This window comes from Columba livia, chromosome 13 (genome assembly GCF_036013475.1).
Source record: "Columba livia isolate bColLiv1 breed racing homer chromosome 13, bColLiv1.pat.W.v2, whole genome shotgun sequence".
NCBI lineage: Eukaryota > Metazoa > Chordata > Aves > Columbiformes > Columbidae > Columba > Columba livia.
In genome coordinates, this window is record NC_088614.1 from 9,666,862 (window position 1) to 9,689,988 (window position 23,127).

Here is a 23,127-nt window from a genome sequence, read left to right on the forward strand (position 1 = left end):
CGGACGCGCAGACTCAGCTGTCCTGCTCCTGCTCCTCCTCGTCCCTTCCAGGTGACAGTGCCTCAAAACCCAGTGGCTGGTGACAAACACTCACGATGGCTGCTCGCTGGTCCCCTGCAATGGCAGGAAAGGGAGGAAAAGAGAGCCCATCCTCGGCAAAGCCGTCGTGCTCCAGCTGTGGCATCTCCGCACCTCCCACAGCATCCCTGCGTCACCGGGCCGGCAAAAGCTTCCTTCCAAGAAAACACAAAGCACGCAGCTAAAAGATATTCACTTACAGTTTATTTTTGCCTGAAATTATTTCACATCTCTTTGTACACAGCTACAGAACAGTAGTAGTAAACCATTGGTAAAAGCAACAGTGCTAAGGAAAATGTTGGCATAATTGTTTTTTTTCTTTTCTTCTTTCTTCCCATAACTGCATCCTCGGACAGTTTGGGATTTGAAGGGGAAAAAAAAACCTGGCACACTACATGAGTTAAGACTCAATTTCTGTTTCATTTGTTTAAAAAAAAAGAAAGAACGTGATTCGGGCAGGGGTCGTCTATATAGCAAGAAAGGTTAAAAAAAAAAACAACAACCAAAAAACAACAACAAACCAAAAACAAAAGCTTGGCTTCCATTGAATAAGATTAAATATATATATATTTATATATAAAAAATTACATTGGCTGTATGTGAAACCTTGAGGTGCCGAAGAACAAAATAAAGGTGTTAAAGAGAGGAAAAACTTCTTTTTTCTTGTCTTTTTTTTTTTTTTTAAATAAGCAGCTCTGTACAACGAAGGCTTGTTATGGAAAAAAAAAAAAAAGTCAACAGCATAGTTATAAAAGAAACCACAATTTAAAAAAAATCATCACCTATGCAACCGTGGAATTTGGCAAAGGTAGCAGTCACATTCACAGACGGGTCAGAGCTATCGGATCAGCAACACCGCGATTTTTCCGTCTCCCCAGAGGAACATGCAGAACGATGTGAGCACAGAGCGGGTACGGGAGGGACGGGGGGCAGAGGAGGGAAGGGGGGGATGGAAACAAAGGAAAAGCTGATGCACAACATGGAAGGAGAGCTTTTTTTTCTCTTTTTGAAATATTGGACGTAAACAGAAAACCAACTGAGGCAACTTGTAAAATCGACAGAGTTCTGCAAATACTCCATTGGCAAAACAAACGTCTTTTCCCCCAGCTCCCATGTTTAAACCTGGCGGTTTAAAAGACTGAAGAAAGTTTTCAGACTTCGGAAGGAAATGTAATTTTTATTGATCCCCGCGCCCCCCACCCACCCAACCCCCCTTGATAGATATTTTCCTTCCTATTTGATAACATTTGAGGCATTTTGAAATCCAAAAGACAATGCGATGAATGTTGGGACAGAGAGGGAGTCGAATACAGTATGCATTACTGAAAGGCAATTCTTCAAGGAGGACATTTCCTTAAAAAAAAATAATAACAACAAGACAGCAAACTAGTTTATACAGTACTATACGCAAAAAAAAGGGTAAAAGAATTAACAATTCATAAATAAAAGACAGGTCCCAGACCTGTTATTTGTGAACCATTTTCTTAAATAGGTGCATTATGTAAATCTTATGTACAACAAAATTACTTTGCATAACAACTGCAAGGACACGGCGGGAGGTGAAAATCATATTGGTTTTGGTTTTCTTCTCTTGAGATTTTTGTAATTTTGATTTTCTGGAGCAAAACTGGTGAAGGAGGAGTTCTGACTAGATGGGCGCCAGCCACGGAAACCCAGGTCAATAATGACAAATGACTTTTTTTCTTTTTCTCTCCACACGGCATAAAACACAAAGGCAAATAAAACCCACAAAGGTGTTTTTTTCCTCTTTATAATCCTCTTGCTGCTACAAAGTCCTCTTTTTTTCCTTTTTTTTTTTTTGTTTTTTTTTTCCTTCCTTTTCAATTTAAATTATGTTGATTCCAAAATCACAAAGCTGAAAGAATCCATCCGGGTCCGGGCTCGCCCGGTCCCCCCAACACACACAACGTCACTCCTCTACCCCACAACCACGACTCCTACCACCAAGTCCCAGGACTCACTGCTCTACAGGTATTAGCCAAAAGTTATTTTCCGGTTTTGTTTTTCTCTGTTTTAAAAATCTTTTCCTTCTCATGAGAAGCAAAAGAGGCGAGTCGGAGACAGGGAGAGTTCACCAGGCTTCGGTGTAGCGGACGTCCACTTCTTTCAGATTGGGGAGTTTCGCCTGTGCGGGACGGTAAGAAAAGGTCAGAATTAGTGACAGGCGCTCAGGAAAAAAGTTCCTGTCAAATCTGTACCGTCAGCAAACCGGGGGATCGATCTACCGGCCACAAACTGCAGGAAGATACGCCGCGACCCCAACACTGCAGAGAACCAGCGCTGAGCTCAGCAGCGCTAGAGCAACTGGTGTTACTGCGTGAACACTCTGCAGACACACACTCTAAGTCACACCTGTGGCAAAACCGAGCGGCTCTACTAAAACCCATGCACCAGTGCCCAGCGCCCTGACCTTTATTTTTTATACAAATGCTGAGCAAAAATTTGTTTGTGAGACCCCAGCCACAAAGGCCGTGGGCTCAACATACAGCAGCCAGCCGCACGTTCCACCTTCAGCCTGTACACCAAGTCACCGCTTGATTCTTCCCTCCACATATTAAAAAAGTTTTGGAGCGCGTTAGCAACTTTAGGTGTCTTTGTGGCCTCTCTTCCATAACTCCACTGCATTTGGACATATTGTTCCTGAATTACCCTGTACGAGGCAGACGGGAATCGGCTGTTTGCTCCTTTCCTGCTTGTCAATCCCATTTCCATGCTCGCTGACCATAATTGTACAGCTAATTCTCTCAAAACAAATAAACACGTTTAATTAGGCTAGGGCATAATTGAGGAGTCGGAAGTTTCTAGCAGTCATTATTACCTCATTCCTTGATTTATGTGCATGCATATTTTGATAAGAGCAAGTCATAACCCTACAGACACTGCCAGCAAATAATTTTTCAGTTAGGCAATAATGACTTCAGTGGTGGGTGTTTATTTATTGTCTGGTTCAGCCTGCCTGGTACATATGTGGGTGTCCGTGTGTGTGCAAGCGTGGTTAGAGGGGTGGGGGATGGAGCGGAGAGGAAATGTCATCACTGGCTTGTGCCCCAAACCCTCTGGCAGACTAAGAGCAGAAGAAGGAAAGATTTGTATCAAAAATACATTCTTTGAAGTCTGAGCTGTTCTCAACAGACCTACAACCATGTGCTCCAGGCAGAGAAACTATTACCCTCCCTTCGAACACACACACACACACACAGAGCTCTAAAAAAAAAGGCCACTAAGATAAATCTCAATGAAAGAGGTGAGAGGGGGAAAAGTGATGCGCAACAGATTTTTTAATTCTCCGCAATCATCATGACTTCGCTCACAGCCAGTTTTGCTGTTTGCCCTGGCAAGTCCCTTTCTTGTGTCGCCGCTAAGGACTGTTAATGCAATACCAGAGCAGAGGGAACTGGTTAGGAAAATGAGTTTTGGTCTGGAGCTCATGGCAAAGGGGCTCAGAAGCAGTGGTGGGACTGGAGGAGGCTTTCGATAGACTCGATTTCAGAGCCCTGGGCCAAATACAGCACTGACCTTGACTGTCTGTAAACGCTTGGGGCCTGATACAAGCTCCATTGTGTGAACCCATCTGCAAGCCAGCTGTTAATTCCAAGGACTTCTTTACATATACAATTGTGACACAAGTTTTGAAAACTTGCATGCTCACAGTGCTGCAACTACAGCCCTGGAGGAGCCCTGGCTCCACAGCCAGAACTGAAAATGTAAGTTTGCAGTGAATTTTGAAAGCAGAGCAGTTTCAGGACTTGCCTCAAGTTCGAAACTCAACCAAAGGTTGTGACCTCTTTGAGTAAATCCAGCACAATCTAAGGTTTCAACACACAGGACAACATTAAGTGGAGTTTCATCTTGAGTGCTTGGGTTTATAAGGCAAGGCTTTGGGAGACGTGACTCACGCAACACCAGAGTGAAGACGAAGTCCACATGAAGTCACGAAAGCCAATACCTCTCGGGAAGTCTTTGTGTGAAACCACCTGGGGCCATTCCCCTCCCACAGCTACACTCTAGATCTTTACACCATTTTGCCAAAGTGGTGCCAAATTCACCGTACAAACGGTAACACCAGACGTCTCACATGTCAAAGTCGGGAACTGGGCACTTGTGCAGGTGTTTCTGTTTAAAGATCAGTTCTAGTCCAAGCGGAGTCAAGATAAACTTGCACCTTCCTCAATGCTTTTAATTCTCCCTTTGCATTCTGAATCAAAGCTCTGTAATGCTCTTCACCCACATTACTTTTGGTCCTGTTAACAGTACAGAACACCTGTCTATTCTCATCAGAAACAACCAATATACCCCTATTTATGAAACTTCTACTGCTGACAGCACTGGCAGAAAGATCCAGTTTCTGATTCCATCTCATACTCACCCATTCAGCATATTAAATATTTCCTGAGTCCATCAAAGCCAGCAACCTCAGAATGCTGTTTTCAGTCATCACCTCCCCAAAAGAATCCACTTAACTCTCTTCAAAAGACCTTCCTGCTGCCCACTCCACGGGCCAGTTCTCTGTGCTGGGCACTACCCCGATACACCCGCTAGACCTACAAATCCTCCTGGGCCAGCTACTTCTCATCTTTAGTAGATGCAATTCGGAAATACCTTGAGATCTTCGTAGGTATCGGCTGAAAGTTTGGTGCTGTTCATATTTAAACTACACAGGCTCTTCATGGCTAAAAGAGAAAATACACACACAGATATTTATGATCACGCTACATTTTCTTAACATATCTGGCTTACAGTAGGCCAAAGCATAAACACAACACGACTATGTGCAGTACTCTCAGGAAAGAGCTGAATAGTGTAAAATATAGAAGTACGATTGGATAAACAGCTGTTTGGGCCCTCATCCAGGAAAAAGTCCCTATTTAGGAAGGGCCATTAAGCATATGCTTAAGTCTGCAAACTTCAAAGGAGTTCAGGCAACTTCTTATTATCAGTTTCCTGCACATTATTCTGAGCAGTGCCCGTTCTCAGTGCTCTGAGTGGTGCGCGCAGGGGCCGTGCTGATGCGGCAAGTCCTCCCTCTCTCCTCCCCCCACATTTCCATTCTGGGCTCCAGTACTTAGCAGAATAGTTTCCTAAGATGAGCCATAACTACTGGCCCGTCTGGCACGTCTGTGTAGGATCAAGCCTATTAAAGTAGCCCTTCAAACCCAACAGGCGAGGTCTATAATACACTGTTGGATGTGGGAACGGGTCTCACTCTGGCATGTCGAGCAGCTCTCGGCGCACAGGGGAATCCCGAACACTGCTCAGATGTCCCTGCTCTGCCTTGCCTTGTTTAAATTAAGAATAGTGAGAGTTTCACCTCCCCAAAAAAAGAAGGAAAAAAAGAACACGCCAGAGAGGGTATGAAACGTGCTGTGCAAGGTTGCTAAACTCACTAATAAGTCAGATCCGTGGCCATGCAATATTCCCCTCCTGCAGTACAAGGTCAGACCCCCATGCAGAGGGGACACACACAGGAGGGTGTGCGTAAAAACTGGGAAGCCCTAGGGCAACAGGTTGCCACGTGAGATGCAGCCAAGAAGCCAAAGCACAGTCTGGGACAACAAAGCCCACACGAGGCCACGAAGAGTCGTCAGGCTCAGATCACTGTCCCGTGTGCCCCGCCTGCAGATGAGCAGCCACGGAGGAGCAAAGCTTAAATCCAAACACAACCACAGCCTGTCCTAAATCCCGGCGGAAGCGTCACTGCGATAGCCAAGAAATCGATCTTTGTCTGAACCCACGCAAATTCCTCTAAACCCACAGAATTTTCCTCCATAGCCTATTTGGGTGACTTACAACTAAGCGCCAGCAGTCCCGCATCCGTGACGGGCGTCTCGCACAGGTTGAGCACTTGCAGCATCGTGAGGTGTTCGGACAGAAGCCGCAACCCGGCGTCTCCGAACTGCGGGGGCACAAGCAAAGTTATTTTCAACCAGTGCACAAACATCAGGCGCAAGTGCAAACAGGGCACATTGAACCCAGGTTTGCAGATGAGCCCTCAGAGCCACACTCTGATTGTTCACCGCAATCTCAAATGAGACAAGAGAAAGCAAATAGTTTTATTCCTATTTTGCAGATGGGGAAGAGAAAAATTAAGTGACTTGTGTGCACTTAACCACAGGCCAGTGTTTAACTAGAAAAGTGCTTCTGAAGTCTGGACTTTGCATGAGAGAGCTCCCACCCAGGCTATACAAGATGGTTATGGCAGTCTCAGCCAGTTCTCAACCACATCACAAAAAAAAAAGCATAATGCAAGTGGTATTAATTAGCTATTTTGGTCTCAAGAACAATGTACTATTGATTGGAAATTGTTCCATTGACCCACTTGGTTTCTGGTGTTTCTAAATTCTAGATTAATGGAAACCAGGGTATTGCAAAAATAAAATGGAATCTAAACTCCTTAAAAAGAAAAAATCATGGAAAAAGCAAGCTCTTTTTCCAGTGAAATCAAACTCATTTTGAGCAATAAGCATCAAAGTTTTAAAATCCCAAAGTTACATTGTTAGGACAAATCTAGAGGAGATACAAGACCATCTCAAAACAAGCAAGCAATCAGATTCATTTCATATTCACACAAAAAGTGGAAATTTCTGGGGTACAAAAGCAGCATGAAAACAAGGTATTTACATGACATTTGAGTGAAAAAATCATAAAAAGCTGCTTTTTGTGGTTGCCCTGAGAATAATAATATTTTCAGCAAGCACTGCCAACAAGTGCTAACAGAAAATGGGGAAACCCTATTCAGTGAAGAACCTCGGAGACGAAAACCAGCAGGGAAACGTGGAAGAAAAAATTAATTCTAAAAGCTCTTTCAATTATCAGCTGAATAATTTATTCAGTTAACTTGGCCTCTTTTTGCTTACAAAATCACCACATTTTCAGGATATGATAGTTCCCTCCTATTTATTAATTCCTTGAGTTTCTTTTTGTTGCTGTTGTTTTCAAAGAAATTCTGGTTGATCAGCATTCAGGGCAATTCACTGCCTGCACTGCACAGACTCTGTATTTTGCTTGATCAGATGAGCTGCACAGCATCATTCTTTTTCATCCTAAATGTGTGAAATCATAAGCGCTTCTCAGATGACCAGCAGCACGTGTACTGTAAAGTACACACTATCAACAATGCCTAACAGGAACATTAAACCCCAGATAACAGAACCCTGTTGTAACTAAGATAAAATTTATTAAAAAAATTTTTAAAAAAGGAAAAAAGAAAAATCAGTCTCCAAGATGAGCTAGACCACAGAAAAACCCTGTGAAAATAGCACGAGGACAAACTCATTCTAAGCAAGCCTGTTCACACACTCTTCTCGTGCTGATGTAATGTGAAATTTCAGAATTAGTCAGCACTGGTTCCTGCTCTGAGTTCCAGTTTGCAAAGCACTTACCTGAGTTGACCACAGGTTGAGCTGCTTGAGTGAAGGCAGTTTAATGAGGTGCTCAGCACAAGCACTTGTCACGTTGGTAAAGGCCAGGCTGAGGTTTTCCAAATTTCCAAAAGATCCCGAGCTTAGCAAGCGGGCCAGGTCCGCATCCTGAAAGCAAACACCAGATTGATAAGACAGGTTATCGACTCCTCAGCCTGCAACCATCTGCAGCGGTGTCACTGATGCTGTTAACCAGCAAGAGTTGCACAATGACACCACTTGTTTACAGAAATAGAGAACCACACAGAGAAGTTTCTGTCTGTTTGGCGAGCAGCTGTGCTCTTGTGGCAGTGTTGCTTCACACACCCTGGGAAAAATGTGCCCAGACATTAGGACAAAAATTTCCTTTGCATGTATCCTTATGAGACACGAAGGCTTCAGTGTAACAACAAATGTCGCAGATGGGCCTTTTAACTTAATGAAAATTCCACCGCAAGTTCTAGATCCAAACTGTGTTCAGGACCATTACCTGGCCTCAGCTGGGTATGGTTGAGTTTACACTAGACTTAACTGCAACAGTGATGGGTCTCTTTGAGACTTTTATGTCTAAGATCCAGAAATGGGACACTGTGAAGTCTGCTTTTTTAATGCAAAGTTCTGTCACGAAACCTACCGTTAGATCTACTGTAAATTCCAAATCTGAGCACCATAAACCGAATGTCTGATGCTTGTACCGGCTTTAGAAACTGCTGTATGGACCCAAGAGCAGAAATGCGCCCTTATTTGTGTGAACTCCAGTTGTGTTGACAGAGCAAGCAGAATGGCTCCCCTCTTGACTGACCAAAACCGCTGTGCCACATAGCAAACATACATCAAGTGTTTAAACAGGAAAGATAAAGCTTGTTTTCCTATCAATGTGATTAACTTACCGTGGATTTGGAGGGCAGCGTTAACCTTGTGGGACCACCTTTCCTTTGCTGTAAGAGAGAAGATACTTTGGTTAAGCAAGTTGCCATTCTACATTTCAGCCCGACCGAAGTACAGTGAGCTCTTCAGTAGAACAAACCCTGCTCCTATTTCAAAGCTCCCTGCCAGCCCTTCCACCTCTTCCCTGCTTTTTCCGCACTGACAGATTGTTTTGGAGTGCTAGATGCAGCCCTGCTGCTACCCGGGGGAGGTCCGCTGACCGCAGCTAATGGCCTACATGCCATGGGTCAGCGTTCTGTCCGATTTAGCCCGCCGTTATTCGGTTACTTTCACTTTAAAGGAAACAGCCTTAAAATGCTGGACTAAACTAGCAAAAGGGGCGAGACTACGCAGCTGATAAAGCCATTTGTTTGACTACAAAAAAAAGCATATACTTTTCAGGCTGGGAGCAGGGGTTAAGGTAGACAAATATAAATGTGAAAGAAGGAAGAGGAACATTGTGGCTATGTTTGCATAGGTGAAAAAGTGCTAATAAGAGCAAATCTATCTTCAATCTGTAGATTCTGTCTTTGAAATCAGCAAAAAGGCGCAAGCTCTGAGAATTAGACCTAAAGACCACCTCAGTGAAACGTTGTGAGTGTCAAAGCATTAAGCAATGCTGGCCAGCACTAGAACCATTTGCTACTCATATGTCAAAAGGTGGCAGAATTTGACAAGCTGACTTGTAAGATCTTAAGACAGCAGGCTTTCACCTTTGTTCTTCCACATGGATTCTAAGCAGGTTATTGAACACCATTCACAAACATAGTATGGGATTAGACACATCAGTAAATATCACACAGTATATATATTCACAGGAAAATCTTCCAAATACTGCTCCCATCCTGTTGTTAACCGGGAATTTCACACCCCGCTTGCCCTTCTTTTGTACCTCCATTTCTGGAGCGTACAGACCACAATGTGCTATGGCAATCCCGCATGCAGGGCGACATACCAGCTCTTTTAACTCCCTCTGCCTGTCACACAGCTGTTCATACATTCTCTTTCCCATGTCTGTGCTTTCCAGGGTAGAGATGATCTGGAGCTGGGTGTCGTTATTATCGATGATGTTGTATTCCAGCATCAAACACAAAATCTAGCAGCAGAAAGAAAGAAGAGTGGTCACTGCAGTGCTTGCATTCAACTTGTTCCAAATATATTAATTACACTGGGCACGCTGGTTTAAATTACCTGGTAAGTTTTTAGACCATACATTGTGCAGGCTAGATTAGAGATTCTTATTAACATTTACTGACCTCTTAATACAAGAAACCAACTTTTTCTTCGTAAAGAATTAACTCTGAAAGTCAGACTGTCTATCCTGTCTTCCATTAGTGCTCATTCCTTCTGACTGAGAAGATGGCTTCATGCCACATGCATGCCATTGCAATTCAAATGCAAATATTTTATTTCCTTCATAATTTTAATTATCTTTAATTAAAAATATCAAGGACCATTATATTCCAATTCCTATTTAGTCACCATTTCCATTTAAAATATATGATGACATTTATCAAGAAATTTCGCTGAAGAAACCCAGAAAAATACGTACAAACTATTAGTGCAACAAAAATAACCAATCATATGCACAAAAAAAACCATATTAATGCAAGTAAACAAGGTTTTGTAAATGCACTTCTTGTGCACTGCTCATTTTGCAGGTGGCAAGACAAGCACCATGCAGTTAGTCATGGAAAAACCTCGTGGTTCTGAGTTCTGACCCCTCGCCATATATTTCTAGTAATGGAAAAACCTTGTGGTTCTGAATTCTGACGCCTCGCCACAGACTATACTATCACAGTCATTTATTTCCCATCATAGCCTCTCCAACTGAATTATAGCAAATAATTTCTCTCCAAAAATTCTTGCACCCACTTTTCATGTAACTCACACTCATATCTGCAGAACAACAATATTCTGTTCCACTTAATCAAGAGAAACACACCTGCTGGTGTTTGATACGACACAAACCTGAACTCGGCTTCTCTAATTCCACTAGATCTAATTCTGGGAAAGGTGGCGTGAAGGCGTGAAACCGAATCTGGACACTGCATGTAAATCTATATGACTACGTATGCTTAGGGCTTACCTCCACCATCGTCTGGTTACCCCTCAAAGCCAGTAGCATGCAAGGTCCTAATTTATTTTCGGCCAGTGAAAGCAGGAACTTCTTTGTTTTATAGCAGGATCCCATTAAAATATGAACCTATTTGAGAAACAGAGGTAAAATTAAAGGTGTAAGCCTAAGAAACACACATACCTCTGGAAGGGATGTTGTTACAAAGTCAAATGTAAGTACCTGCAACAAACCTAAAGAAAGAGGCTTTTTGAAAAAGGTGATGCCCAGTGAGATCGGAGGGATGGGGTGGTTTTCGTCCCTAAAGGATCTCAGCTGACAGCCCGGGGGCCCTATCTGACACAGGTTCCCAAGAACAGCAGAGCAGCTGTGCCATCACCCCCCGCCCCAGGGGAACCACCGGAGGTTTTGCTCTCGCATCTGTTTGCGGTTCAGTTTCTCTGGAAACGCCAGCTGGCGAGCGAGGGCTGTGTGGGCTGGACGTGGAGGTGAAAGGCGGTGGTGCTGGCAATCTGCTGGCTGAGCACGAGCCTCGGTTAAGGGCTGGTGATGGGCAAAATCCCCCGGTCAGAATGAACCAACAGGAGCTGACTGGGAAAGGAAGGAATGCCTTAAGAAAATCCAGCAGTCCTGAGCCCTAAATCAGAGATTATTTCATGTGCTTTCATGCTCTTGGGTCATTGTTTTGCTTTCCCTTTTGCTCAGTTTTCCCTGAAAGGAAAGAAATGTTGAGAACTCTGCCTTAGTAAGACTCCTTCAAGTCCACTAGCTGACAGAAATGTCCTGCAGACTCTCCCCAGCTCCAGAAAGCATCAGGTGATATCACATAGTAATACTTATGGTGGAAATGGAAAATCACTTGTACAAATCAAATATGAGAGTCTTTTCTCATAAAAGATGTTGGCAATAATCTTTCCCATTTAAAAGCCCTAGAGATTAGCTGCAGAGAATTTTGGATTCCCAGATGAAAGTCTTATTTGATGGCCCAGACGGCTGATGCACCAGATTGCTGGCAGAGCGCTATGTGAGAATTCGTAGTTTCCAATGACCCGGAGCAGTAACAGCTCCATTATGTAGACTCAACATCAGTACTACTCTACAATAAGCGTGTAAATAGGTCCTGTGGTCCCCCTGGCTCATGGTATTGCCTGGACTATGTTCAGTACTGCTGAAAATATCACAACCATGCCACAATGGGGTCAGTTCTTTGTGGATCATGCACTAACTACCATGCATTTTTTTTCCTCATGGCTTCATTACCAGCAAGGCCTTAGAAAAAAAACCAAAATCGTTTTTCCTTAAGTATCCATCAGCTCAGGCGGCCTTTAAAAACAGTAAGCTTCAAGCCAAAAAGGATTTCATTCCATGCGGTTATCTTTAAGCTTTTTCGGAGGTTAATTTGAGCGACAAAATAAACTGCCGCTAACACTCATGTATGGTCCATCTCAGAACAGGATGTTTTTCAAACTTTATGGTTAGTCGTTAGCAGCTCTTTAAGTATTTATCAACATCCTTGCAAAGGGCACAGGGTAGTGCATATTAATATGTGTTTGCCTTGTGCTTTCTCACGCATGCCATCTCCTGATGCTCATAAATATCTTGGACCACAAAAGCTCTCAAGAAAAAACCCACAGTTCTGAAGAAACTTTCTTTTCAAACATAAAAAGACACAGAATCAGTGAAGAGGGACTAAACCATTTGTGAACAGTCTTTGTCTGTTATCAATTTCAAAAGCTACCTGATGTCCCTGGTTTTAAGTTAAGAGTACAGACAGACATGCATGTTCTTTATATCCCAAAATTTTTGGCATGTGGGAGACATACAATATGTAGAACCCTCTGACAGTTTTTTCCCTCTATACCCAACAGTCAGCTTCAACAAATGTTGTTGCCTTTACCAGGGAAAGGACATAATATAATTTCTGTCTTACTTGCTATATGGAGCATTAAGACACAGCAAGACCTACGTGACTTGAGCCAGGTTGCACAGGAAGGCAGTGCCAGCATCGCTGATTAAAACCTGCTTTTTTCTGTTTAGTCCTTCTAAGTGTAACATAACTGCAGGACATGGAATGGTGGTTTCTGATTGCACCTCCCCACAACAATGTAACTGGGCAGAGAAATGGCTAACATGTTTTTCCTTTCTATCTATCTATCTATCTGTGCATCCATCCATCCATCCATCCATCCTTCCTTTGATTAATTCAATGTTACTATTGTTTTGAATTCCAGGGGTGCCTATAAATGAAAATACAGGTGTGGATGTGCAGAATGGTCTGTCTCCCCTGTCTGCCAGTGTTCCATATTCTTTGAGAGAGCTGTTTATACAGAGTATTTATAAATACAAAAATACATACATATGCACACACATACATACATGCATGGGCCTGTGCATTACATCACCAGTGAAAAAACACACCAAAGTCCAAAAAGAGAAAGCTAACGCGTTAACCAAATTGTGGTTGCAATGAAGTTCAATGATAATAAGATTTAGATTTCATTTGTGGTTTACAGAACCATGATTTTGATAATTTTTTGCCAAAAGCAAGTAATTCTTAAGGCAAACGACACATTAGCTACTTACTGCAAAGAAGTCACTAAACTCACATTATTGCAGACACGTACCATACTGGCAAACAGCTCTCCATCGTCATCACACGCCACCCCTCCGGGGCTGTAGAGCTGGAACCAGCCGTCTTTGCCAGCCCGCACGCTCAGCAAACAGGAGTGGACCTGCCAAAAAGTGAAGATATTGGGAAGGTTACAGCTCCTGCCAACAATCACCAGCATCTCCCACGCTGGGCCAAAAGAAGTAGTTCTGCAAAACCGGGGACCCCGCTGGAAATTTCATGGTTAATATTCCCATCTGCAGAGCTGCAGGCAAGTCTCCACTCACAAAATCCCTTTTTTCAGTATAAATAAGTAGGAAAGTTGTATCAACACTAATTGTGTGGCCTTTTTCATTCCCTTTCCACAGATTAAACTATAATGGCTATAATCTAGAGCAGCTCCTTTCACTTGAGAAAACAAGAACAAAAACAAAACCGAGAACCACCACCAACAAAGACTCAGATTTCTGAGCTTCGGCCATTTTCCCCCATCGTCCCAGCATGTGTGCCTGTACTTCTGATGCGTGCCGGTACTTCTGATGTGATCTGCATACCAAATGCAGCGGCTGATGTCTTGCTCATTCCAACAATTAAAAATTCCTATTAGTCTTGCTGTGATAAAACTTGACCAGAGTCAGGGTGAAAGAAATCCACAAGGAAAATTCAATGGGGATGCGTAAGATGGAAGTTGCACAGAAGTGACACCAGTGAGCAACCTTTAATCTAAATGTGGTCCACTGCAGAGATTACTTTATGTAGTCCCACAGTTTAGCAGGAGTCATAATTAAGCTGGGTTTTTTTTTTACACCCTTGAGAGACAGATGTTCAATTTCAATTTTTGAGGGGGATGGGAGGGAGGTAAAGTCCATGCTCTTTCCATCGGGCATGTAACACTAGTGACAGATGAAATCCTGGTGCCATCTAAGTCAAGGAGATCTTTCTTATCTGACAAGGATGATGACTGCTCACAAAAAAAAACATGAAAACCAGGAGTTCTGGGCAACGATGATGACGACACAGCCTCCTCATCCACAGTTTCAGGGGGTTTTCTTCCCTTTATGCCAACACCAAAAACTAATGCGGATGAGAAGTTCCCTCTGACTCAGCCAAGGCTGGTGATGTTGAACAAGCCCCACGTGCGGCTACGGAGCAGCCAGACACCGTGAGGCTACGGCTCCGCACTCCTTCCAGTAACACACCTCCCACCCCCTTTCTCCTGCTAATTCATGAGAATTACGGTCATTTGCACACAATGGAACTGAAATGCAGCTAAATAAAACCTGTTATTTTGTAAGCTGCATGGATCCATGGATTTCGCTTCCCTTTTTTGGTATGGAAGACAAAAAACTCTGAGAGAGTCAATAGAGTGGGGAAATCTTTCTCGCTGCAGTTTACTGTGAAGCAAGGACATCAATTGATGTCCTCCTCAGACAAGCAGGTTACAACACATTTACACCATGTGGCCTGAGTGGTCGTTACTCCCTAGGAGACAAGCACAGCAAAACCACACCACGTTTTGAACCAAACAACTCAATGAGAGATCTTCTGAACAAGTATACTTGCAACCCCTCCAATTAATACTCTCTAAAACCGGCAACAAACTCACTTCTTGCCTCGGGTCTTCTGCAAATCTCTGAATTACGTATTTCAGCTCCCTGAAAAAAGACAAAAAAGTTTAAAGGGCAAGAATAAGCATTTGCTGGTTGCAGTACTCACATGTGTCACGTTTCTCTTGGATTACACTTTAAACAATATATATTCATGCACTTTAGAGACAAGCAAGTTGAACTGCTTCCACAGGAAGGAAATATGAGGTCTAAAAGTGATTACCAAGGACATTGTCTATTCACAATAGCCTAGAAAAGCTTTCAGAGATGTGCAGTGACAAACTCGTTTGTAAATTCTATAAGCATCCAGTGTCTTTAGTCCTTGGGCTCCTGCCATCACCATAAATTTATAAGAAAACGACATCTTTTTATTGCCAACAGAACATGCTTACAAGCCCTCACAGATAAAAACACTGGAGACACAATACTGAATAATGCACCACTGCTATTATTGACTAGTACAAGTATTTTAAGCAATTATCCCCATCAATAAAAACAAACAAGCCCCACAAACTTACTTTGTGAACTTCTCATGTGCAAGAGCCCTAAAATTTAAAACAGAAAAGTATGAGGATTTGGGAGAAGGAAGGGAGGAAAAAATAATCAAAACAAAAAACCAAACAACCCAAAAACCCAAACAATCACTTTTCATTCTTTTCCACGTAATAAGAATTTGCTAAGCAATTGCAGCCCACAAGACAAAAAGAATAATTTTTCCAAAAGATCAAGTAAAGTCTCCTTCATTAATTGGGGGACAAGGAACGGGGAAAAAAAACAAACAAACAAACAAAGGCAAACACACACAAACCCAAAAAAGGACCCAAAAAAACCCACCAGTTACCAAAACACTGCAACACCCCAAACGAACCAACCAACCAACTCACCCAAATCAAACCAACCAACCCAACCACCAAAAACTTGGAACAAATCTTGTAGCTTTTTCTGAGTCCTGTCTTAAACAAGGCTCTGACTAATTGTCAGTGGGAGTTTTGGGTCAGAAGAAAGTAAGTAAAAGACTTAAAATAGAGCTCCATAATTACAAACAGAATTTTGGCTCCCTCCAAGAGCCAGGTGAATTCTTTAATTGCAATGCAATTAAGGTATGGTCACAACTAATTAACATCATACATCAGTAAAGCAGTTAATGGTAATTCTGTGAAGTGCTTTGCATCATGGTGTGGTTTACACCTCCCCCGGGACTCCAGTTTGACTCAGGTAAATGATGTCTCTGCTGCCTATCTCTGAGCTCTCACCGTAGCCCAGGTAACCTGGCACAGAGGATTAGACCTCTCTGATTCAAGATATCAGGTCATTAGGGGATATGATAAGCTAGCAAATTGTACAATTATAGGTTGTAATGCTTGTCCGCAGAGGTCTGCATTTTATAAACACTACTGTTCACTAATAGGTTTCCGAGGGAGATTGGCTGATCTGTAGGGTAGCTTCTTCATTTAGTGCAAAATACAAATGATAAGAGTCTCTGTGACACCAGTAAAGCATCGTCCTCCTCTAAATCTCTTACTTTACTCTCCTCCTTGTCAGTTTTCCTCCTTTTCCTGTCTGCCTGTCTCTAGTTCACCGTTTTTCTTTTCAGGAGCCTCTTAGAGAAATGGGGAAAGACAATAAAGTCTTCACGTCCCTCTGCGTCAGCCAAAATAAACTCTAGATTCTATATCAATAGTAGAGACACAAAGCTGTTATCATCAGCTTTTACTTGACATTATATTTCACCATAAAAACCCGTAACAAGAATAACCCAGTAAATAGTAAAGCAGCACAAACTTACTCCTTGGGAAATGGGATAGGTTGAAGCAAGCTGGCCAGGGCTGGTCTCCAGTCATCATAGTCTGACCTGAAAAATGAACATTTTATTAATATGTTACCAAGCATTAAATGTGGTTTGTCAACAGTTAGTTCAAGGAGTTAAAAGCTTTTTACTGCAGGCATCAACAACCCTTCTGTTTTACTGAGACACTCTGAAGATCTACAGTGACATTTCCCTTACCATTTTCAGCACATTCTCCAATGAGGCACAATAAATCTGGTATTTACAATGACCTCCAGAAAGGCCTTCTTCATGTCAACTTAAAGACATTTGCTGTTTATGAAACCTGTTGACATTTAATCACTAAGTAATACTTTCATTTAAGTTGCTACAGCAATTACCAGGCCATTGCTATTTACAGCTCTGCTCTGCATTTAATTGGATTCTTTTTTTTATTTTGCTAAAAGACATAAGCCCATTTGTAAAAACAAAAACACCTCCCCTATCCATTTGTGACCTTGGCACTAAGCAATGGGTCAGTTTAAACAGTACAAAGTCTGTAGCTTAAGAGGGAAGAGGCTACAGAAAGAAGCACCGTCAAATTAAGAGTGAAAGAGGACAAACGAGGACAACCACAGCACAGAGCTCAGGCCAGCAGACCCAGTAACAAGTGTCTCCTCTCTTGCTTTAGCACCACAGCTCCCAGCTGATGCATTTTGGTGTTGTCTCTGCCATCAATGTACAGAACTGTCCTTCTACAAGGAGCCATCCATAAGGGGATGCTCATGTGAACTAGGATAAAGAGGATATTTTGCTTTACAGCATGCACTGGTCAGTGCAAACCAACCTGGCAGTATATCAGCTCAATCCACCTGCAAAACGCCAGCTGCTCGTGCACACCTGGGGAAGCAGGTACCGCTTCTGGTGAGGAACGGCACTTGGCACACCACCACCCCTCTCCTTCAAATGATCTCAAACATTCAGTGGTTAGTTAGTGCTAATTAACTGCCCTTCCAATGCACTGCACAGAGGATAAGATCGTTGTAAAATGGATGAAGAACAGAGAAGATAAAGAGAATTTGGTTAAGTCAGCACCTAAACTGGGTGTGGAACCCACCCAGCCAAAGCCCAGATCCCACCACTGCCTTCTGGGCCACTCTCACTCCAATTAATACCAATGAGTAAAGACAGAAGTAACCAGAGTAAATCTCATAGGGGGTTAAACACCTTGGGATGTCTGTAAAAAACAATGTGCGAGAGTGAACCATCTCCTCTGACTGCTGTTACCCTTTGGATTTCACTTTCAAAAGCCACATTACTGGCTGCAGCTCACTGCAAACTTGGCACAAAAGTGCGGTGTTTCCGTAGGAAGGAACGAAGTGTAATGTTCTCAGATGGACAGTGTCTACTGATAGCATTAGAAACAGACAACATGTGCACAGGAACCGTTCCAAAATAATGCACTTTTTGCAAGGAGAAGGTTCTAGCCCAGAAAAATTGGAGATGGATGCATTTCCAAAAGTCTCATCCAGTTTTTGAACCACATAAACCAATATTTCCCTAACCTAGTAATATACAATGCTGGACAGTCCACAAAGACCTGTTTATGGACAGAAAGAAAGCTCATGTGCATGAGCAGAGTATTCTTAAGAAGCAACAGGCAGAGAAATTGTAGGGATAATAATGTAAAAATCAACCAGAGAGGCAATTATCACTTGTCCAAGAGCAGTATGAGATATATAATATCTCATGCAAGTAACCGACAAATATAATATCTAATGCAAGTAACCAATATATATAATATCTTATGCAAATAACCAAGCCACAATAACTACTGTGATCTGACATTAGCTTAACATACTAAAAACCAGGTGAATGTGTAAAAAAGCAATGTGGGATGGGTTAGTAGCTCTTCTTCCACCTGCAGTTGTTAAATAACCATAAAAGCACTCCGATACAAGGCTTAAAGGCAGCCAGTTAGCAACTGAGGTGGCACTGGCCTGGCAAAAATCTCAGTGCTAGTTCTCTTTAAAACACCAAACAAAAAACATTTGAGAGTCTTGGCGATGTCCCCTAATAAATACAACTTGTTTATTTTCCTCTTGTTATCTTTAGCATTTGAGGCTTAAAGCATTGTGCATGTGAAGCCACAGTAATCCAAAAAAGAAACCTCATGCCCATACCAGTTGTGCTAGAAGCCACTGAGCCAAATTTTCTCCTCCATCAAAAATTCTGGTTTTCTAGTTTAAATTATGAGCAACTCTGAGATAAGGGGTGTCACACTAACCTCAAATGAGCATGAGTGCATGACACATAGAGCACTCAGCGATCACCCATTTACAAAGTTCTTTTCAGAGACAAAAACACCCCTCACCTGCTTAGACACCAAACAAATAAGGAAGATGATCAACTTTGTTTAGTGCCTCAGAACAGTAAGACATGAAGCAGGACTTCATTACAAGGGGTTGTTTTCCACTTTGCCTGTGTAAAGTGAGTATCGAAAACACCTGAGGATGGGGCTTGGCACGTAAACTGAAATAAGTCAAGGAAACCTCTGACACAGCAGCTCTAAGATGAGCCCTCTGGGTTCTTTTCACAAAGCTTTGATTAATTAAGGCTCTCTACAAGATTATTTGTTGTTTCTGACCTACCAACAAATCGAACGGGTCAGTGACACAGGACTCCGACCTGTGTTCAGATTAATCTGAAAGTCTCTTGTTTACCTCCCAGGTCTCTGTAGGAGACAGATGATGTAATGGATCTACAGCTGCAGCCAGAAGTGCAACAGGTTTCTGGGCTTTGCTGTGTCTGTAGGTGTGAGAACACAGCCCAGGCCACAAGAATCACTCTGACTTCGAGCTGGCACCACATCTCTGCTCAAACATCCATCTCTGTGCTCAAGATGATGTGTGCTCCTCCTCTTACCATTTACACCCCAAAAGCAGGCAGTCCTGCAGCGCTGTCCTCTAAAGCACTAGCTGATTTTACTCTAAAAACGACACTTTTATTGCTATATGCAAACAACTTTAAGAGCAGATTTTTGAGCTGAAGAGACCCAAAAGTCAAAATGCTGAGGTAGGAAATTCAAAGGTATTAAAGTTGTTTCACATCACATGGGATAAAGCACCTACAAATCTTTCCTCACAGAAGGTTAAAAGCTGAGACCCACCTGGAGGCTTAGTTCCCATGACATCCCAGGTGAAGTGCTACACCACTAAAATTCCTCCTTGAGCAACCTGGAGAGTTGTGATTAGTAATAATGCGAACCAATCAATTTTTCGCGGCTGATCTTCAAAGGAAATTGCAAAAGGAAGAGAAAAGCTGCTTTGTAATAGTCTAAAACCAAGTGAAATGCTGCAGACAGAATTGGACAATATCACTCTGACTTTTCTTGAAGCTGCAGATTACATACTGCATCCATTTGCAGAGCAGGTCTGTGAGAGGGCAGTGAAAATAAACCACAGCCTGTTTTCCTAGGAGGAGAACAAAGGGAAAAAAACACCTCCTATGAAATATATAGAATTTGGTCACATGAGTAGGACCTGAACATAAAACCAACACAACCTGTAATCCCTTCAGTCTGAGCTAGGAAATACGAAACAAACACATCACAAGAATAAAACTAAACTGCTTATTAAAAGCCTACGGTGTTTCTCCTCCTCCCACCCATTCCCTTTTCAAAAACATTTTCCTTCTGTCTGTGCTCATCTCATCTGCGTTCATCTTTCATTTCAGACTGTTGCCTTTTTTCCCCCCCCGGTCCATTCAAAGCTCTAACACAGGACAGGAGTGTTTGAAGCAAGGAAAGAAAGGGAGATGGATTAGCTGTGGCTGCAGTTAACAACCACCAGGATGAACCAGACAAAGAGGAGGAGGTGGCGCAGGGCTGCCGGGAGAGCTTGGGACAGCGCTTGTGACAAACTCCCTTCCGAGCTCTTCAAAGGCTGAACCCTCACGCTCATCACACAGCTTAAATCCCAGGACTGGCCTTATAAAACCAGAGAGGGAGAAAGACTCCCTGATGTACTCACTGGCTCTGATTTTTGCAGGACTTGCAATTTGAGGTGAGTGGCATAACAGCCAACCTGCAGCCCGATCTATGGGTTCTAAGCATGCTTCAGCTGGGCTCAGGGTGCTATGGGGTGCCAGCTGTCAGAGCAGTCCCCTGCCACTGCACACAGCTTTACTTACCCAGAAACCTTTTTTAGGGGATTGACCCACCATAATTATTAAATGATCCCCAACTGCAGTGACTTTGCCTTTGGGCCTTCGTCGCTATTGGCCTGCCAACATAATACATTTTCCTTCCCTGGGATCACCTTTCACCAAAATGAAAACCTGCCCATATGTCATGTACAGCACAAACAATCCAAAACATATTAGCAGCCCAGGGCAACCCTGATAAACATGACATAAGAGAATCCACTTGGGATATTCAGAGCATGCCACTGACCTATTGGGGAATGCGGAGAAGGCAGGGGAAGCTCCAGTGGGTGCCTGCGTTTGGAAAGCTGTTGGTCGTACCACTGAGAGACGGCAAGCCCCGAGTCCTCTGTTTTTAGAGGATAGTAAAAAGACCAGAAGCAACTACTTGGAAGCAGCTTGTACCTCCAGACTGAGCAGCCTGACAGGATCAAAAATCTTTTAGGTAACTCCTCTGATATCAGATAAGATGACCAAGCCTCCTATACATGTACCTTATCCCTTCTTTCCCTGGCTCGAGGTCTAACTCCTCTGAATTGTATGATACAAGGTTCAGCTCAGGGTTCCAGGGCAGGCTGAGAAAAAGCCCCATCAGACCCCTTATCACATCAGGCACAAACCTGCTCTCTGCAAAACGCTCAGGTGTCTTTTCACATTCAGGTTTCTTTCGAGCTGGGCTTGCTTGTGTTTTTGAAAGAAGAAAATTGAGCACCACTGAAAGGCCCTTGAAAGGTGCTGCCCTGGCAGCATCAGGAAACAGCAGCACAAATCTGCCCAAAGGACCCGACTCTGCCCTGGTCACACAGTCCCCAGAGAGGTGTGCAAGTGTTTGGGCACCTGAAGGACTCTTGATGCTACAGGCAGCCATGGAAACAAAAAACAACACAGACAAAGGGTGACAGCTGACGATACAACATCATCACAGCCGCAGCCTTCCTGCGAGGTGTCTGTTCCTGCAGCCGGGTTAGTTTGCTGTTTGTTGCTCTGGATGCCACTACAGGCACAGTTTAAGTGTTGTCCCCCCATGCCGGGTGTTTCCAGGGGAATTGGTGGCGTCCTTCAGGTGACATGCAGACTATGAAGCTGCCCAGTCCAAGGAAGAGGACACACAGTCCTTTTTACTGCCAAGTTCTCTAACCGCAGTAGTGCTGTTCAAGAACAAGTTTGGCTGTACAAGAAATTCTCTAATCCATGGGAACATTAACATGCAAGTAGGAGCTGGGCAACGCCAAGCAGCTCTCAGAGCTTCTAATTTAGTATGATGAAAAGAAAGATTTCCATTAACTTAGTGCATTTTCTACACACCAGTTTAAGGCTTGTAGCATTTGGGAGGCACTGACTGGCATCAATACCACTATCAGAGCCCACATGCATTAGAGAATATTGACACAGAAGTTTGATCCACTTTTGAGTGCAGGACAAAAATACCACGTTCCACTAGAGACTGTACCTGCTTTAAAATCCGCCCAGGCTTTGGATCATCTGCCAATATCTTTAAAACCACAATTTTCTGTTTTCTTTCAGCACACAATAGTTGTATTCTGTTACTAAACTGCATTAGAAGAAGGGTCAAAGACGTTCACGGTGCTATAACAGCCACAGAGATGAACTTTCTAATTTGCACATTTAGCCCTCTGTGCAAAAAGTGAGGTATTACAGTGATTATTAAATAAGAACTGCTACATTTTTATCATTATTAGAAGTGTTTTTCCCAAAAAAAGTAAGTATTGTGTAGGAGTTAAGTGAATAATAAAATGTCCTCTGCTGAAGATACTGATAAGAATCCTCATTTGCTAGACTGTCAAGAATTAAAATCTGCCTAAATAAATTACTCCCTGCTGTCCTAAGTTAATTATGTAAAAAAGGTATCACTGCTGGTGACTCTCTTGTTTTGATGATGATATTGAGTCAGACACCTAAAAGAACAATTAAATTCAATGCTAAGCAACTTATTTATGTTTGGCTTAACACCGTTATTAATAAGAACATTACTTTAGTGACTGCCCGCTGCGAGCTCAACTCCTGGATAGCAGTTGATTTATAATTAATGTTTTCTTCCTACTGGCATGTTCTTCAACTGTCTGTCTTCATATTCTCAGTTTTTCAAAGTACAGTAATAGTATTTAGTGCATCAGAAAGTTTTTGTTCAAGAAGAGTCTGAGTTGGCAAGGATCAACTTCACAACAGCATCATCTTGCAACTTGTTAATATCTACTGGCCTCTCTACAATGCTTTTCCATCACTGGTTTCAGAGTTTACAAAACAACATTCTAAATCTTTACCTGTACTTTACAGATAAGGAAACTGAGGCACAAAATAAGTGGCTTGTTTAAAACCTCCCGGTAAAGCAGTGGCAGAATCAGGAGCATTAATGTTTTCAGGTCCCCCCAAAAAAATCAAGGGATGAATAGGAACCGAAGGGAACCCAAATCTGGCTCTGCCTT

General features: G+C 42.8%; 1 protein-coding gene across 3 annotated transcripts in view; it reads right to left on the bottom strand.

Annotated features, from left to right (window-relative positions):
• Window positions 1-260: 260 nt before the first annotated feature.
• CMIP (c-Maf inducing protein) overlaps window positions 261-23,127 on the bottom strand; it is a 131,634-nt gene continuing 108,767 nt past the window's right edge. For all 3 annotated transcript variants that reach the window (XM_065028331.1, XM_065028333.1, XM_065028332.1), the window contains exons 11-21: window positions 16,502-16,567; window positions 15,234-15,260; window positions 14,715-14,763; window positions 13,125-13,232; window positions 10,513-10,629; window positions 9,379-9,519; window positions 8,387-8,434; window positions 7,479-7,625; window positions 5,887-5,992; window positions 4,699-4,769; window positions 261-2,224 (exon numbers count right to left, since the gene is read on the bottom strand). In XM_065028331.1, coding sequence (XP_064884403.1) covers window positions 2,171-2,224; window positions 4,699-4,769; window positions 5,887-5,992; window positions 7,479-7,625; window positions 8,387-8,434; window positions 9,379-9,519; window positions 10,513-10,629; window positions 13,125-13,232; window positions 14,715-14,763; window positions 15,234-15,260; window positions 16,502-16,567 — 934 coding nt within the window. In that variant the 3' untranslated portion in view covers window positions 261-2,170. The remainder of the gene's footprint in view (window positions 2,225-4,698; window positions 4,770-5,886; window positions 5,993-7,478; window positions 7,626-8,386; window positions 8,435-9,378; window positions 9,520-10,512; window positions 10,630-13,124; window positions 13,233-14,714; window positions 14,764-15,233; window positions 15,261-16,501; window positions 16,568-23,127) is intronic.